This window comes from Mustela putorius, unplaced genomic scaffold (genome assembly GCF_011764305.1).
Source record: "Mustela putorius furo isolate JIRA1106 unplaced genomic scaffold, ASM1176430v1.1 tig00003909_pilon_pilon_pilon, whole genome shotgun sequence".
NCBI lineage: Eukaryota > Metazoa > Chordata > Mammalia > Carnivora > Mustelidae > Mustela > Mustela putorius.
The window spans coordinates 31,212,115-31,230,750 of NW_025422057.1; the positions used below are offsets into that span (position 1 = coordinate 31,212,115).

General features: G+C 49.9%; 1 protein-coding gene across 1 annotated transcript in view; it reads left to right on the forward strand.

Moving 5' to 3' along the window:
• The first annotated feature begins 1,073 nt into the window (after positions 1-1,073).
• Positions 1,074-18,636, forward strand: part of TLL2 (tolloid like 2) — a 121,442-nt gene continuing 103,879 nt past the window's right edge. Inside the window, exon 1 of the mRNA XM_045068820.1 lies at positions 1,074-3,577. Within this exon, the coding sequence (XP_044924755.1) occupies positions 3,388-3,577 (190 nt within the window). The 5' untranslated portion in view covers positions 1,074-3,387. The remainder of the gene's footprint in view (positions 3,578-18,636) is intronic.

Below are 18,636 nucleotides of genomic sequence, written 5' to 3' on the forward strand. Positions count from 1 at the left end.
AGTAGGACATACATACATAGGTAAGTGTTGTAAGTGTGGTCAGCTTGAGGGTTACGGTAGGTGTTGGCATGAGGATGCAGGCTGTGTGGTTATCAAGGTGTCCCCAGCAGAAACATGGAGGTGTGAAGCAGCAAGGCTCTGTTAGGGTGATGGCAAGGTGTTTAATGCAACAGGAGTGGAGAGTGGACAGAGGTGGAAGGAGCCAAGACTGGAAGTGTGGAAGGAAGACCTGACAGTACATAGTGAGGTGCAGTGTGTTGGAGGAGCTCAGACAAAGGTTTTGGAGAAGAGCTACAAGGGGTTTTGAACAGCTGTTCAAAGATTATAACATATTTTTTAATAACCTTCTCTAAGGAACTCAAAGTGCCTTCTCAGTGGTAACGTAAACAAAGGAATGAGCTACCAGATAAGAGTGCCTGCTTTATTCTAGAGGTTCTTCTCCCTACCCTGGAGGAAATGGCGATGATGTGTAGTGGTCTGGAATGGCAAAATGAGGAGAAAGTGGCCTGTGTGGAGTAGCTGGCCACTTGGAGGGGTTGCACAGGGGTTTGAGAGCTGCTGCAAGAGAACCGGCCTGCTTTGGGTATCTGGAAATGGATGGATAGACATCTGACTAAACGGGAGGGCTGGGGGGAAGCTTGTATCCACTTGGTAGTTTTTCCACAGTGGGGGAGGAAACCACAAAAATTATGAATAATTATGGATGTAATGGGACTATGCTGAGCCGCTTTAGAGCATAAAGCCTTTTACTCTAAATCTACCTCTAGTATTCCCATGGGATTTAAATTTAAAAATACATATTTTAAAAATTATATGGGTCAAGATTAAGGTTCAATATAAAACTAGTGTGTGAAATCAGTAATTGTAGAACTCATAAAAATTATTGGGGCACCTGGGTGGCTCAGCGGGTTAAAGCCTCTGCTTTCAGCTCAGGTCATGATCCCAGGGTCCTGGGATCGAGCCCCACATCGGGCTCTCTGCTCTGCAGGGTGCCTGATTCCTCCTCCTCTCTCTGCCTCTCTGCCTACTTCTGATCTTTGTCAAGTAAATAAATAAAATCTTTTTAAAAAACCACATATTTTAAAAATTACATGGGTCAAGATTAGGGTTCAGTATAAAACTAGTGTGTGAAATCAGTAATTGTAGAACTGATAAAAATTATTAACCATCCCTTTTCAGTTGTTCCTATCTAACCTCTCAATACGATAATCCAAATGTTTGTTGCTGTTTGTTGATGGAGAGCCAAAGTAGCATGAAAACAAGGCTTCTGACATAAAACTGCAGCTTGCTCATTCAGGAGCACCACTGTCTTCAAAATATTTGGACAAAGACTGTTGGTGAGAAGACCTGGCAGCTACTCACCAGGTGGGGATTAGAGGCAACAAAGGCTCACAACCTCAGGGCTTATACAGGAGGTCTCCTATAATGTCCTACTTTCTAGAGGAATTCCCTGCTAATGAGGAAGCCAGTTGGCTGTTTACCTAGTGCCATCTGGAGACCTGGAAGTGTCACAGAAGTTTGTTAGGCTTTTTAGATGTTGACTTTGTGGACTTGCCTACTGACAGGTGGTGACCTTCACTGGGTTCAGTGCAGGGAACGATGGCGTTGGGTTTGACTCCTTCCAGCATTCAGGCAGAAATGCCATTCAACCCCTTCCCACCCTATTGCCTGTTTAATGGCCACTTGGCCTCTTCACTGCCATTTGGTGGCATCCACTCCCCCCAGACTTCTTTCTCCTACTTAGGAGTTCCAAATCAGATCTTCTTGCCCAATCTAGCTCCATTCTGCATATGCCCATTTGATGATGAAACAGGGTCAACTTGGATTTCTAAGGGTGAAGACAAAATACCCCCGACACTACCTTCCAGTAGTTGTTTTAAACCTTTACTGGTTTGAAGGACTTGTTATCCTAGTTAATAGATAGGATATTACCATAATCCAAGAAATTAGAGTCTTGTATATAAAGCCCAACTCTAGTTTGTCATTAGTGGCCGTGAAGTCATGTGGAAACCTAAAAGCAAGTTTAGTTCATATTTTGCTTAAATATTTTAAATGAAAAAATATTCTACTGGGTGGGATGCTGAAAAATCTCTACACATTGATGTGTTTTACTTCTTGATTAGGGTAATTTTGCTTGCATAAAAAGGTCTTTGAAATGCCTCATGGTAATAGAACTTTTTATGTCTATAAGTCAAAATGGCTCAGTTCTGACAATTTTTACATTTAAGGTACAATGTGGGAGTGGGTTTCAAATACTCTTGATTATTCTTCTAAATTATTTGGTCATATGTTTTTAATTGGCAAAAAATAACCAGACTTCAAAAATTGGTCATTTTTATTCCATCCAAGTTACTGGTGAGTGGCATATTTAATAAAAACATGTCTTTAATTTAACACAAATAGCACATACAGCTGTTCATTTGTCAATCTTTTTGCCTGCACGAAGCATCTTAAAACAGTTTTGCTGAAGGATAGGGTCACCAAGAGGGGAAATCTGTCATTTTAAATAATTCTTCCCCTAAGGCAATCGCATCACCAGCCACTAGGTTAGGTGAGGTGGGTGCTGGCACAAAGGTCCTTCATGGCTAAACGAGGGATATTGAGAAAGCTGAGAGAATCGTGATCTTTTGTTTTTTTCTGAGCTGAAAGCTACCAGCGAGAAGATTAACTTCATTCCTATGGAGAAACGATTGTCCGAAAGCACAGAGCCAGTTGGTAACAACGCGGGCCGCTCACACCGGGCTCCTGGTTCCGAGAGCTCCGAGCCACAACCGCTGCTGCCAGCCTTCGCCCACGTGTGCATCAGGGAGTTGTAAAGTGAGTCATGCCGACAAAACAAGGCGGGAAGTCCAGCCTTGATCTTCAGGAGCAGCGTTCTCGGGGGCCGGAGCCAGAGAAGGCGCCCGGACAAGGGCGCCCTCGACTCGGTGGGAGCCCTGCGGGCCCCCGGTCCTTGCCTGGAGCATCTTCACCTCGCTCCCGTTCCTCCGAAGTTGCGGAGGTGCCGGGAAGAGGAGGGGCCTCGCCTCGGGCGCCCGAGTGATTGGCTGCCTGGGGCCCCTGGCGAGGGCTGTGTGGTCCAGCCCGGGTGGAGAGGGGCGGAGCGGCCACTGCTCCAACCACCGCCACCACCGCCACAGTCGCAGCCGCTGCAGCCTCGGCCGCCGGGCAAGTAGCTCCGAGCCGCGGCTTCCTGAGCGCCCCGACGCGGACCGCGGCGCCGCGCTCTGCTCGCCCCGCGCCCTGCTCGCCCCGCGCCCGAGCCATGCGCGGCCGCCGTGCGTAATCGCCGCGCCGCCACCGACCTGACCCTCGCGCGCGTTCCCTGACCCGAGAGGAGCTTCCCGGACACGCAGCTCCCGCGGGCTCCGTCGGCCCCTCGCAACCATGCCCCGGGCGACTGCTCTCGGGGTCCCGGTGCCACTGTTGCCGCCTCTCCTGCTGCTGCTAGCGCCGCTGCCCCGCGGCGCCGGGGGGCTCGCGGAGCTCTCGGACGCCGCCCCGGACTATTCGGCGCTGGAAGGCGAGGAGGGCGCGGAGCAGCAGCTGGAGCATTACCACGACCCGTGCAAAGCCGGTAGGTGCCGCCGCCGCCGCCGGGGAAGTCCGGCAGAAGTTTGCCTTTGAAATGCAAATGAGTGGTGGGCAAGCGGGCGCTGCCTTCTGTGGGGCGGGTCTCCCTCCCTCCCCCGAGGTTCCCCGGCTCCCCGGGAAGACAATGCCACTCCGGCTGGGACGTCCCGGCCGCGGGCCGGCGGCGCGCCCCGGGTGGCAGCCTCGGGAGCGTTCCCCCTGCGGAGGAGGGCGGGCGCCCGGGCCGTCTGACAGCCAGGTGCTCCGCACGAGCGGCCGCCGAAGGCGCGGGGCAGGGCGCGCCCCTCCCGGGCTCGGAGGGAGCCCTGGCCCCGGCTCCCCGCGTTTGCAAGTTGTGCGCAAAGTTTCCCGAAATCTCGCGCCTGCTCTTGGGAAGAGAAGAACAAAACCCGAAAAGCGGCGCGGCGGGCACAGGGAAGGTGGTAGCTGAGGGAGAATGCGAGTGACGCGAGTTGCCGCAAAGTTCCCGATAGCCCCCTCAGCGTGGTCCCCGCCTGGGGGTCGCGGAGATGGAAGCCGGCAGGTGCTCTAATCCCTCAGGAAGCGGCGCCGGGACGCGCGGGTCTTTCTGGCGCACATTCGGCCCGGGCGCCGCGGCTCCCTTCCCGGAGCCACCAGCCGGCTCGGGTGTCCCGAGGGGCGTGGCCTCCGTGCCCGCGCGCTCCGGGCAGCAGCGCCTCGGGGGCCCGGGCGCAGGTTCCGGAGAGCTCAAGAGTGCGGCGAGCTCCGGCCGGGACCCAGGCGAGGATGGGCTGGGAGGCCCGCCTCACCCCTCCTAGCCCGCGGCCGGCGGCCGGCAGAGACGAACAGACGGAGCGGAGAGCACGGCCTCCCTCCTCTCCCCTTGCTGTGGCCGGCTGGGTCTGGGGGAGCGCCGTGGCCGGTACCCCCACTTCTTCACTCTCTGGAGACCTCTGCTAGCCTCAGTTCCCTCATCTCTAAATTGGGGACAGTAATTATAGGAAGTCTCACGATGTGTGGGAAAATTCTCTGCGAATGGAGTGATGAGATAGATGGTCCTGTAATGATCTGGGTCTTCCCTGCAGCGGCTATGGGCAAAGTTGGGGGTCGGACAGATCAGAATTGGCCGAAGTCTGGGGAACACCAGGTCACTAGGAGGCGGGAGGACCCAGAGGCTGTGAGACCTGAGAATCTTGTGAAGGTTGAAGTTCAAGCCAGGCTTGAGGGGCCTGGTCTTACCCTGCAGGAATAGTCCTCCAGAATACCCACCAATTACTGTACCTGGTGGGGCTTCTGAGTTAGGAGAGGCAGGAATATTGGTTCCTGGGTCATTTGAGAGAACGTCAGCGGGTAGCATGTCCCAACTGAGGCATCCCAGTTCGTCATGGGACCCAGCCCATGACCAGGGAGAGATCTCTGGAGCACTGTTGGAATGGTGGGTGGCCTTGCCTGGAAAAGACAGACACCGAGGCTGTGAAAACCGGGCGGGGGGCTAAAGGGGTTGAATCAACCATCGATGAACCTGTCAGATCCTGGACTCTACAGTTGTGTGCTGGGGCCTTTGGGCAGCCATGTGGGCAGCTGGGGCCTGGACTCGGGAAGCCATCAGTGTGTTGAGGTATGGACCGAGGTATGTGGGATGCTGAAAATCCAGGTGAAAGAGACATAGGGCTGTCTGGGAGAGCCCTCCCGGCTCCCAGGCTCAACCTTGTGGAATAACCGGGTGGCAGGTTTGCCTCTTGAAGCCTCCTTTTTGTCCAATAATTTTGTAGAAAATGCTAGATAACCAGGGCATGTGTGTGCTGTGACTCTTCACCCACAGGATACAATTGGCGGGCTGGGCTGGGGAGTCGAGGATCTTGGGAGCTTGCTTTCGGCCCTCTCCAGGCATGTTCCTTGGCCATCCTTGATCTTCCTGCGGCTGGGGCCTCTCCTCCAGCTGTGCTCATTCTAAGAATGGCCAGCAGAGGGCGATGGCAAGGGAGACCTGGGGAAAAGGTCACCTCTCAGGATGTCCCTGCTTCTGGGAATTCCCTGAGCCAGGAAAAGTCTTCTAGAAGGACAAAAAGTTCACCAGGGCACTGAGATCTCAGTGGAAGGACATGCCTCACGGCTCAGGGGGAACACTGCATTTCCTGGTTCCACATTTAAATCAAATGTTCAGGGCAGCCTGTCATCCTACGGAAGTCAAGTCCTAACTTCTGGCTCGTCTGCCAAGAAGGAGGGCTTCAGGGCTCTGAAACCTGCTGTTTCTTGAGTGGGGGCCAGTACGTTATGCTGCAGACACAGTTCAGGGAGGAGAGGCTTGAATCTGATCCTGGCCTCGTGGAGCTGTGTTAACCTCGGACAGATTGCCTCCTCTCTGGGTCTCCGTTGCTCATCTGCAGGATAAGTGGTTAGACTTGTTAGGGTTGCAAACTGACAGGCTGAGGAAGCTGGTTCTCTTGGTCCACGTCCATCAGCTTTCTTGTCCTGTGCTCACTTAACACCCTGCGGGCATTTGAATATATGGGCCTGGCTCCTTCCTACTTAGTGTTCTGTGGTTCTATGACCTTTGCTTCCAGCTCAGCCTCTCAGAGGCTGACCAGACTGGTAAGAGTTCCACCATTTACAGTTTTACTATTTACTATTTCACCACTTTCACCATTAAAAAAAATTTATTTATTTATTTATTTATTTATTTTTAGGATTTTACTGTTTGCGATTTTTCTCATTTCCTCTGCTGTTTACATTCTGTGTGGCCTTGGGTGAGACACTTCAGTTCTCTGTGCTTTAGTGTCCTTGTTTATAAATGAGGATGATTCCTGATAGATTAGAGTGCTTAAAACAGTGCCTGCTATATATGTAGGTTCTTTACAAACAGGTTTTCTAGAAACTTGAAAGAACACCTTCAAGTGGACCTTTGAAGCAAGTTTTAAACTAGAACATTCAAATTTACTAATAAGCAATCTACTTCATGCTGTAAGAAGAGATGCTTTTCAAATCGGATGCTGGTGGAGTGGGAGTGAGTGTGTGCAAGCTCTCCTGGCCTGGGACTGCTGAGGTACACTGGTCTTTCTGGGCACGGTCTCTGCCTGGCAGTCTGCAGCTCTGCCATTTTGTTTTTCATCTGATACTGTAAGTGCGGCCAAGGCTTCAAATGACAGTGAATTATAAGACATCCTCCTGAGTGCCATGTCTCTGAAAGCAGTCTTTGCAAAGCTTTTAAGAGCTTCTCCTGCCTGTTTGCTCTCACCCACAATTTTTTAGCTGGGTTCAGGACCAGAAGGCCTGGGTCCTTATCCCTTTTACTCCCTGTGAGCCCTTGAGCAAGTCACTTCACCTCTCCATGCCTCAGTCTTCTCATCTGCAGAATGGAGATGGGAATAAACCACTTACCTGTGGCGAGTTGTAGCCGGATTCCTCAGACAAGGACTTGCGTGTCGATGGTTTGAGAGGTGATCCCAAGAAGCGGGAAGAGTAGAACAGGGAAGGAGGAAGTCCAACGAAGGAAGTGAATTGAAGTAGCTGCTTTTGTCGGTGGAGTTTTGCACCCACCAGAACCTCTGCAAAGCTTCCAGAAAGTCTCGTAGAATTTCTTGCCCGTACAATAGGGAGCTGGTGCATTTCTCCAAAGGCTGCTGTCCTTCACTGTTTGCTCCCTGGTCTTTGGATGGCTGTGTGAAAAACCACCCACACTCAGTGGTATAGAACGACGACCATTTTTTTTTGTCTCTCCTCTGCAGTGTCTGAGCCTCTGCTGGCAAGGTTTGCAGGTGGTGGTGATTGGGGCAGTGGTCAGGATAGGGGGTTACCTGTCAGGGGGCTACCTGGAATCATCTGGAGCCTTGTTCAGTCACATCTGGCTCAGGGGAGGGCAGCTGGTATTTACAACTTTATTTTCATTCCTGCTTGTTCTGGTGTCCTTACTGATAGGCAGGTGCTGATCTGATGGAGTCAAAAAATTTCAGGGGTGAATGGAAATGGACGTTTATTTTCCCACTTCTCCAGGCAGGAGCGGCATCTGGCTCATCTCTCTTTCTAATCTGTCACCCCTGAAGTGCACTTGGGCAGGGCCTGAGGTGGTTAAGAGCACAGGCTTTGACACCTGATGGACCTCGATTCAAAATCTGCCACCCTTGTGCAGGGCTTTGTGACCTGGAGTGAGTTACTTAGCCTCTCTGAGCCTCTATTTCCTCACTTGGAAAGAATGGCTAACATTCCCCGTTCAGGGGTTGCTGAAAGGGTTAAATGATTCCGTGTTTGTCAAGTGCTTTGCACAGCTTCGGCCTCGGGCATGTGCTCAGTGACCAACGTGTTCATCGTTAGAGCACCGAGCAAGTGCTCCTTGTTGACACACTGTAGAGGAACTCGAATTCTTGTAATAGAGGAATAATTGAGTTCATGTTAGAGATTCTTAAATTCAGGCCTGAAAATTATTGGCAAACAGTGTCTCCCAGGTACTTGAAGGGTGAATGTTATGGTGTGTGAGTTAGAGCTCACTAAACACCAAAAAACATAGGTGAAGGTGGATGGGCCAGGGCTGGGTTGGGGGAGGAGATGCAGGGTCTCAGCCCCTGAGTAAGTGTCATACCGAGACACAGCAACTCAAGCAAGCAGAGCCAGTGTGGTCTGCAGAGGCCCAACAGAGCCCCGCGGTCCCAGCAGCGGTCAAGACTCACATGGGGGCGGGCAGCGTCTGGGAGAGGAGAGGCCTGGAAGGGGAACAACACGTTGGCCCCTTTGGGATGAGCATGATCCCAGAGCTGAGTGATAGCAGGAACGCCACCCCATACGTCTTTACCCAGCCCAGGAGTAAACAGGCAGCTGTGGCAGTTCCCATTTTGCTCATGGGGAAACTGAGCTTCGTGTCCTGACCTTCTGCCTGACGTTGATGGTCCTGTGACTTCCGGTGTTGTCTTTGTAGACGGAGCTCAGGTTTCGCACACAAAGTCCTCCATGGTATCGTCTAACGTGGAACCCTGACTCAGACATCAGTGGAGCCCCTTGTTCTCTTCCTTCTCTTTGCCAGTCCAACAGTGACCAGTGTCCCACACCCTCCTTTGGGAGTGACATGTATGTTGGCAGCAAATCCTTTAATCCTCTGTCCAGTGGGACAGAGAGGAGGCCAGGAGCTGAACCACAGAGGCATCCACAGCAGACCTGGATCTGCAGGGCACCCACCAAGCTCAGGGCTGGGCACTGCCTCCTCAGCAAGAAGATGCTGCTGATTGATAGAAGCAGGGTGTGGGCAGGCCAACAGGTTGTCCCATTCAGCAGCATCTCCCGTGGTCAGTTCGGGACCTTCTGCTTCTCACTGCTTCTCTGGCCACTCTCCAGCCACGAACCAGCCTGGGCAGGCTCCTCCCCAGCCTGCTGGGTCTGCACCCAAACTTGGGAGCAAATGGAATCCCTCAATAAATCTTGCAATAATCCTGTGGCCCTGGAAGAACCCGTCATGCACAAAAAGTGTGTGGATTAGGTTGAGTCCCAGAACAGCACCGCCTTCCATGCCGTGAGAGACCTGGGGGCTAAGTGTGCAGGCTGGAGAGACAGAGCTCCTGACTTCAGATCCTGGCTCTACAACTTTGTGGCTGTGGGACCCCAAACAACTTGCTTCAGCCCTCTGAATCTGTTTCCTCGACTATAAAATGTGGATACTAATATCTACCATGTAGAGTTGTTATGAAGATTACACGAATTAATACAGATAAAGCCTTAGAATAGTGCCTGGAACGTGGTAAATATTCAGTAAATATTATTGTTTTATTACTATCAACCCACAGAAATTCAACAAGGTTTCCAAGTGGCAGGAAACCAAGTAACTGAACAACAGAAGCCCGATGGTTTTTCCAGAGTTTGGTGTTTCCTGACGACGCGGATGCTAATCATCCTCTGTATCTAAACACCTTGGTGTGAAAACAGATCTGCCATGAATGTCGCTGGCTTCCTTGGTATTATGCTGAGGCAGGGGTGGAGGGGTGGTTCCGTGCCCTGCAAGCCAGACAGGTGTGTAAGCCCCACTGGGAAGCCAGCCCCTGACTATCTGGAGATGCGTGACTGGTGTTGGGCCAGAACCTCCATTCAGCCAACGGCTCCCCCCCTCCCCCCAGCCACTCCTCTTTCTAAGAGCATTCATTCCTCAGGGAACCCAGGTGGCTCAGTTGGTAACCGGCTGCCTTTGGCTTGGGTCATGGTCACAGGGTCCTGGGATCAAGCCCCATGGACTCCTTGCTCAGCAGGGAGTCTGCTTCCCCTCAGCTCTGCTCCTCCCCATCTCCCCCCACCCCCTGGCTCATGCTCTCTCTCTCTCTCTCTCTCAAAAATAATGAAATAGAAACTTTAATAAATAAATAAATAAATAAATAAAAAGCATTCATTCCTCCAAGTTGCAAATTGCTGAGGTGCGAGTAGGATTTGATCCCGCATCACCTTTGATGGTGGCACAGTCCTTCTGCCGTGGACACCTAGGATGTAACTTCACTGATGCCCAAACGTTTACCTTCTTACCCCTCACCATGATTTTCAGAAGGAGAGCTACGATATTAACCTTCACAGTAGTTACAGCACTGCCTTAAAGCTTTGGGCCATACCTGATGCTTTTTAAAGTTGTTTTCCGTCTCCTCTGTCCACTGGTCTCCGATAGCCAGGAGATGATCTGAACACTCACGGGAGTTGGTCTGGCCTCTTACGATCTGTGGTCCTGGGAGATGTGGTCCAGGTGTCACACAGGGGAGAGGCGAGGCCAGGGCATGCATGGGACGCTGAACTCTTACACGGTGAGGCAAGGACTTCCAGCCTCTGTTGTCTTCCCTAAGCATAGGGCCTCTCCAGACCTGGAGCCACTTCCCTTCTCCTGGATCCCTCCACATGGTCAACAAGCACCTCTGTGCTGCCCAGACTGAAGGTCACGTTGGTGAACTTGCTCCCAGAGCACCATAGCCCATCGCCTCCTCCCTATCTTTCTCTCTATCCTTGGCTAGGACTCCAACAAGGATGAGACAGTTCTGGCCTTCAAAGTACTCTTAGTCCCAAAGCATCGGGGAGAATGATACAAAGTGTTGAATGGCATCTGTCCCCTCTCTGTTCCTCCATCCCTTTCCCTGAAGGCCCAGAGCAGTGCCTGGTATCCAGTTGGTCGTGGATGGTGGGTCCAGTCTCTCTCTCCACCCCGGAGGGAGAGGACTTAGATGGCTGATCTTTCCCAAGGAGGCTGTGGGTGAGTGGCCATCTGGGAGACAGAGCAGATCAGTGAAAAGTCATGTTTAAGAGACTGCTTTTGGCCTCAGGCAGCCTGTGACATGAAACCTGCCTCTGTCCTCACTATGTGGGTGTTTTTGACGAAGTTTCCTTACCTCTCTGGACCCGTTTCCTCATGTGGAAAATGGGAATGATGTGAAAACCCATCAAATAGGTGTGTTGGAGGATGAAACGAGGCAGTGAACACAAGTGTTTCGCAAGCAGTTATTAACTGTTAGCTCTTCTCTTTGCTATGGTTACTATTACTCCTGCTATTGTTCCCCATTTAAGATTTTCTCTCCAAGTGACAATCTCTCTGCAGCCTGTGTATGCTTATCTCTCCCTTTCAGGGCTACGGAGAGTTCTCTTGGGACCCATAGCACGAGGCAAGTGACAATTTCTTGCTCCATAGCTCTCTTGCTCTCATCCATGAAGCAGAGGGGGGATGACAGATAAACCCAATGCATATAAGCAGGTTTCTCATGGTATCCTCTTAGCCTGCTCATAATACAGTTCTGCCTGGATGCAAACATAGCAACAGGAACCGAGCTTTCCTGCTGATTGGTTACAGACCTATCTACGATCACGCCACCCTCTAACCACTTCTGTCAATTACCAATAAATATTCTCAAGCTCGCCCGCACGAGCACTTGAGTGTTGACGTTTAGCCCCAGTCTTTGCCCGTTCCGCCAGCTGGGTCAATTATCTCCAGGCTCATCCTGCAATTTGCCCCAAGCCTCCTCCCCTTCCTCCCACCTGGGTTACTGGCTTTGAGTCCATGTGAGTCCTGCCTGAGCCAGGAGCTCCTGCCTTTCCCACAGGAGCAGGCTACCTTCCACCCAACTCTTTTTCATGTTCCTGGGTCAGTTCTCCTCCTTCCTGAACGGGCCCTGGTTTGCCATCCTCTCACCCCGGGCTCAGGCAGAGTCAGCTCGGCATCTGAGGGCTGGGCTCTGTGGTGGGAGGTAACACGTGGTACCAGAGTCCATCCAGGTGCTGCAACCAGAAAAACCCTGGGACCATCCGTATATCTGTCTCTTCCTTCCCCTCTCGTGCAGTCTGACCCAAGCCCTGCCAGTCCCCTTCCCTCCGTCTCCACTGCCACCGTTTGGTCTAAGGTGGCCCCTCCGCTGGGCTGATTGCGGCAGTGCCTGATCCCATCGCCCTGCTGCCCCTCTTGCTTCCTGCCATCACTTTTCTGCTTTGTAGGCAGAGCGTGCCTCTTGGAATGCAAGTTTGATCGTGTTTATAAAATCAGATCTGCTTAGGATCCTCCGCTTACATATCGCTTCCCCCCACCCCTACGCTCCAAGGCCTTCCTGGGCCCTGATTTCCATCAGGACTCCTCCATCTAATCTCTCATCACCTTTGTTCGCCTGCATGGCACTTTCGCTGTCTGTTGCTGGATATAGCCAGTGGTGTGATTATTTATTTCCTCAATGTCTGTCTCCGTGTGTGACAATGAGCTCCAAGGCACAGAAGGCATAGGAATTAGAACCTTTGGTTTCCCAGTCATCAACACAGTGCCTGGCACAAGGTGGGAGCTCAAGTGGTATTTGCCAAATAAAAACCTGAGCAAATGAGATACCAGAGGGGTTTGGAAAAGGTAGCCATCACCATGAGAAAATCAAGGAAGCCTTCCTGGTAAGCCCCGATCTTAGCCTAGAAGGATGGATGGGATTTGAAGAAGCTGGGGTGCACGTTAATGGAACTGAGTCAAGGTGAAGTAGCAGGAGTGCATTTGATGTGTCTAGAACTGGGGGATCGTTTCTGGTTTCCTTTGCAGAGTAGCAGAAACAAGACTGAAAGAAGCTTGGAACAGTGGATGTCAAGCTAAGACGTTTGAAACATGTCCCTTAAGAAATGGGGAGCTATTGATATTTCTTGAGCAGAGGACTATTATAAAGAAGACATATAAGGTTTAGGATCTGTAGAAGCAGGAAATAGGAGGACCACCAGGAGGTCTAGGCCTGGAACATGAGTACACTTGGGCTACGTCCTCAGGGATGGAAAGGAAGAGAAGATGGGAGGGAGATTGTGGGTCTGTGTGTGACGGAGGTCCCAAGCTGAGCTGCATCTCAAGATCAGAGCTGAAGCATGAATGAGTTCAGTAAGCATTGGGTTGTCTTGGAGGTGGGCAGGAAAGGGAGATTACTTTTTTTTTTTTTTTAAAGATTTTATTTATTTATTTGACAGACAGAGATCACAAGTAGGTAGAGAAGCAGGCAGAGAGAGAGGAGGAAGCAGGCTCCCTGCTGAGCAGAGAGCCCGATGTGGGGCTCGATCCCAGGATCCTGGGATCATGACCTGAGCCAAAGGCAGAGGTTTTAACCCACTGAGCCACCAGGCGCCCCAAGGGAGATTACTTTTTAACATAAAATAGTTTTCTTAATTACACAGCTAATACACATCCACCAGAGAACATTTAGAAAATAGAAAGGGCAAGCAAGACTAAAAATTTCCAGTAATTCCACCGTCTAGAAGTAATTTTGAACAGTTGGTTGTATATTCTTCCAAACAGGTCTTATGCATGTTTATGTTTTTTCTTTAAATGCTGTACATACTGCTCTGAGCCAGCTGGTGTTTCATTTTCACTTAGTAGCATGACCCTCTTTCCGTGATCGTAAAGCGGCTTGTGTAATAAATGTACTTCTGTGACGTTGATTTTTTTTTTAAGATTTTATTTATGTATTTGACAGAGAGAAAGAAATCACAAGTAGGCAAAGAGGCAGTCAGAGAGAGAGGGGGAAGCAGGCTTCCTGCTGAGCAGAGAGCCCTATGCAGGGCTCGATCCCAGGACTCTAGGATCATGACCTGAGCCAAAGGCAGAGACTTAACCCACTGAGCCACCCAGGTGCCCCTCTATGACATTGATTTATGTTGCTCTGTACATTATTGTATAGATGCTCCATGGTTTGTTTAATCAATCCCCTATTGTTGGGCATAGAGATGTCCCCCAATCTTCTCTTTTGCTCTTATACACAATGATGCTGGAGTCATTGTTGCTAGATTTTTCTGTCATTTAACAGGATTTCTTTGGAAAAGATCCCTACATGTAGAATTGCTGAGGCAGACGTGTGAAATCTTTTAGGGCTTCTGATTCTTCTTTTCAAATTGCCCTGCACATTTTTTTCATTCCTTTCAACTTCCATGAAGATTAGCATTCTGTAGTCTAGTTTTAAAAATCTTTGCTGGTTGGATAAGAGAAGAATAATTTGTGAGTTCTTCAGTTTGCTTTTATATTGTAATTATATGTTCTTTACAAAAGATTTTGAACTTCTAACAACTTATTTTGACCATTTATATTTCTTTTGCTATGTGCATTTCCTGTTTATGCTGTTTATTTCCTCTAGTTTATTTCTTATTTATGAGCTTTCTCCACCGTTCTGTTCCTCCTCATTTTTTTAATTGGATGGTCATTTTTTAACATTCTGTAGAAACTGTTACATTTTAGGAACTTCAACCTTTTATCTGTCATATTTGTCATGAGCAATTTTTAGAGAAAATATTTTTAAAAAGCAGAAGGTTTTTTCTGTACCATATCATTTATTTCTTTCATGGTGATTTACGCAGCTGTATCAGTTAAGATTTTGGGTTTGCTAGTAGTGGACTCATATTAATTGGCTATGTCTGTCGGGGTCCAGTTGGGAGACTGAAATCACACTGGTAATTTGAGGAATTTATTCAAAAATTTAATATAAAGAATTATAAACTAGCGAAAGGGAAGTGGCTACTGGAGAACTCGAAGGGAAATAGAACCAGCAGACATGGGGAGCAATCCCTAGGGAAGAAGTAAACCTGGGAGAGGCCGCCCTCCCCACCCAGAAGAAACTTCTACCTTCATAGGAGAGGGGGTGACGATGGCTCACCAGAAGTTGTCGAAGCTCACTGAGGTGCTACAGATAACGACTGATGAGTGGAGAGTTGCCCATGGGAGTGTGGGCCAAACTCTGAAGGAAGGACACCGTGGTTCTCCTGAACATTGCTGGCAGCCACTCTGGAGGAACCAGAAAGATGAGACCACTGGAACCAGGAAGATAAACCCCTTCCTTGGGCACTATTCCTCTGGTTCCCTCTACGGATAAAGCCTGATGTCATGCCAGCTGGCAGAGGATTAATAGTTTGAGGGTGCAGCTCCAGCATCATAAAGCATGACCAAAAAGGGTCCATTTAGAGCTGAGAAACAATATATTGGTAGCTGGAACATGGCTTACATAAGCTAGATGTTTCTTTCTCACATCAGAGTCTGGAGGTTCTGAAATGCAAGGCCAGCCAGTAAGCTTCTGCTCCAGGAAATCCTCCAGGATACAGTCTCCTTACAGCTCACCCCTCCGTTCTCCCAAGCTTGAGAGATGGGAGAAGCTGGAGATGGAAGCCAGAGCTCAAGCCATCACAAACATAGCCTAGACATGGCAGACATGGAAAAGAAAGAGAGACCAAGAAAGTATGAAAAGAACGTTCACAGGAGATGACGTTCGCCACGCCACCTTCTACTATCTCATGGTCATGTGGCCACAGATAGGTATGTGGGAGTCAGGCAGATGTTCCTTCCAGAAGGCCTGGAACTGAAAAGGAGAGATTCTGTTATTATGGAAGAAAGGAGAAGAAGTTTTGGTGGGCCACAAGCGATCCCTGCCATAGTAGACTAAACTTGCTGGACCTTTATGAAGAAAATTTAATCACAGTGATGATAAGCTCATTACTATTACTGAACATTAAACAGATACACAAGGTAAGATTTTAGAGTAAAATCCTGTAGACTGTTAGAGCTAGAAGGAACTGCTGACATTACTTATTCTAAGTTTTTCACATTTCCTGTGAGAATCCTGAGGGCCTGGAGACAGGGGGACAGTAACTTGTCCAAGGTCACATGGACCACTATGGCCTGGAGGTGGGCAGCTATGGCCTGGGGGTGGATGCCAGGTCTCCTTTACTCTGGGCCTGCGTATCTTCCCACTCACTGCATTACATAGGATCTCCAGTGCGCCTTTGTCTTCAGAATGAGTCTGGCATAATTGCCCTGGTAACTTGTGGCCCTATGAAGGATCATTCCACAGTGGAGATTTTAGGGCTTATGAGATAATGCCTGGTCCTGGGATCAGCCACATAAGATGCAAAATTATAGCCCAAGAAGCTTCTGGCTCTTAGGAGCTAAACTGCACCCTCTCTCCAACACTGAGTGGAGGCCTGTGAGCTCCGGCTGGGAACACAGCGAGTATGAGATCTCAGTCAGTCATATTCCACTGGAGTGAAGCCATGAAAGTGTGCTCTTAGGCCAAAGTAGTCAATCCCCTTACCAGTCTGAATGCCATCCTCCTGTTTAGCTATGGAAATAATGGAAGGATTTTTCTTAGAACAAGGCGAGCCAGGGTCTCAGCGGGAAACAGAGTTTACCCCAGAGGTTTCAGTGGAAGAGATTCAGGAAGAGACTACTTACAGAGGCAGAGTTAAGGAACAAAGAAGAGCTGGAAGCACCCAGAGGCCAGCAAGCCACCCCTGTGGCTGAAGGGACACCTGCTGTGGGAGACATGGCATGAAACCGGGGGAGGGAGAAGGGAAGACATGCTTGTGTCTCTCCCTCCTCTTCTGTCTTGTCTGCTGGGGTCTCCTGCTGTTTGAATGCCCGCAGAAGCCAGAGAGCAGGGGGCCGTCGAGGATTCAGTCCATAGGATCGGCCTTCCTGGGCAGGGTGGAGAGGGTGGAGAGGAGGTATAAAGTAAATAATTGTAATCATAGCTCAGGACTTGCTGCACATATTCCTATACATGGATGGAAGCGCTTGCAGTATCTTTAAAACATACAGTTCCAAATGGCCAATGTGTGGCACCCAGGATGCCGCTTCTCCCCCATGCCAAAGGCAGACATAGCTAATTGACCATGGTGCTCTTTTCTGTGGGCCCAAGTCACCTCACAGTGCTCCAAGAAATATGCCTAATTGAGGGGGCTTGGTGCATGAGATGAAACCTATTCTGAGCTATAAAACTTAAATAACCTTGCAAATACAGCCAACCTTCCTGCTCTTGCCAGTCTAGTGGATAATCCTTTCTTTCTGGGAAATAGGCGAGCAGGTGTTTCTTAAACCAAGCGAGTCCTGCGTGGAAAGCACAGATGTGGCCTGGCTCGCAATGCGCTGGGGTAGCCACAGTGTGATGGAGAGGCAGGAGGCCATATCTGCCTCGAGCTAGGTGGCCACCAGCCCAGGCACCAGCCGGACTCTGTTGGCTCATCTGTGAAACAGGATGGTGCCAACCAAGGCAGAAGGCAGGGCTGGGTGTTCTCTTGTGGTGGAACTAGGCTTCGGAGCTCAGCCCTCTCTATGTGGTGCTCTCCTCGGTCCTGACCGACCTTTAACACGGAGAGCCCTGTGGAGTCTAAGGCCGGCTGTGTTTCTGCTCTGTGCGCCCAGACAGCTGAGTTCAGGCTATAAGTGACTCTGAATAGAAAATCCTTAGCTGGAACCAATAGATAATAGGCTCTGAACGTTGCCAGCCTAGCATAGGGTGTAGATGGCAAATAGGTCCCAGCTCTATCAATTCGTGCTGGGCCCTCTGCAGCACTGTGTGGGGATGGACGGGAGGGCCACGATGAGGGAGATCTGCCCTGCAGGGAGAGGAGCACATGTTTGTCTCGTGTTTGCCATCCCTGGTGTAAGTGGAAAGAGCACTGGTGGAGAGTCAGGAGACACGGCTTCTGGATGTGATATTTTGAGCACGTCGTCTGACCTTCCCGGATCTGTTTCCTCACATGGAGGACATTACTTAGATGACTTTTAAACTCTCTCCAGCTTAGAAGTTCCATGATTCAGATGAGGTTTTTTTTAAAGCATGTGAAAGTTGCAATGAATCTGATCCAATTAAAACATTTCCAACTCCCCAGTCCTCTCTGCCATATGCTTGAGTAACGAAGCTATCTGTGCCTCGTGAGGGCCATTTCCCAAAGCTGGAGCAGCTGGACACCCGGAGACAGAAGGCCTCCCATACTAAACAGACCCTACTCTTTAATCTCTACTAAAAGATCCAGGAGGCGTGATTCACATCTCGCCCGGTTTCCTCTCTTCTGTCCTCCGAGAGCCCGAACCTCTCCCCTCGTGCTCTGCAAATGCGCCTGAATGCAGAGTCCTGAAATTTAGGTTCATGGTTTCAAAGTTCATGGTCCTGAGAATAAACAAAAAAACTATTGTGGTTGCATAGAGCTGTGGACCCCATTAACACCACCCCATGAATATTTATAGCGTGAAACTACAAAAGAACATAGAGGCCATATTGTATTTCCTAGAACTTTCTTTCCATGGGGTCCTTTCTCTGTGGGTCACTTTAATGTAAGCTTTGCTTATTTAGTTGCACACTTTAAGCCGATTAACTTTTTACTTAAAAAAAAAAAAAAGAAAACCCAAAACCAAAAAAAAAAAACCCCTCCCTGTTTGTTTGTACATACACTCCCTTGACAAAGATTCACAGAAAACTGCTTTAAACCTGTTAAATCCCTCTGCTGGAAACTTGAAGCGAACTAAATGTGTCTCTGGGTAGGATTTCCCTGTCACTGTCCCGGCCTTGGGCCCTCACACCCTACCTGCCTCAGCCTGTTTGCCGAGAGGAATTCCCATGTCAGAATGCGCCCTATTTAGTTCCTCTGGTAATCTCAGCTTCTCTCTAGGCGACTCTTAAACGGAGCATTAGCGCAATCCTTCCCTGTGTGGCTTGTCATCGGGATGACAAAGGACAGGCCCTGGGGGGTGGATACAGAAACTGTAGGGAAATCAAACATTAGTGCTGGAGGGACCTCAAAGGCTGTGGAAGTAGTTCTCCAAACTTCAGGGAGCATGAGTCACCTGTGTGATGGGGGGCTTGGTCAGGGAGCATGAGT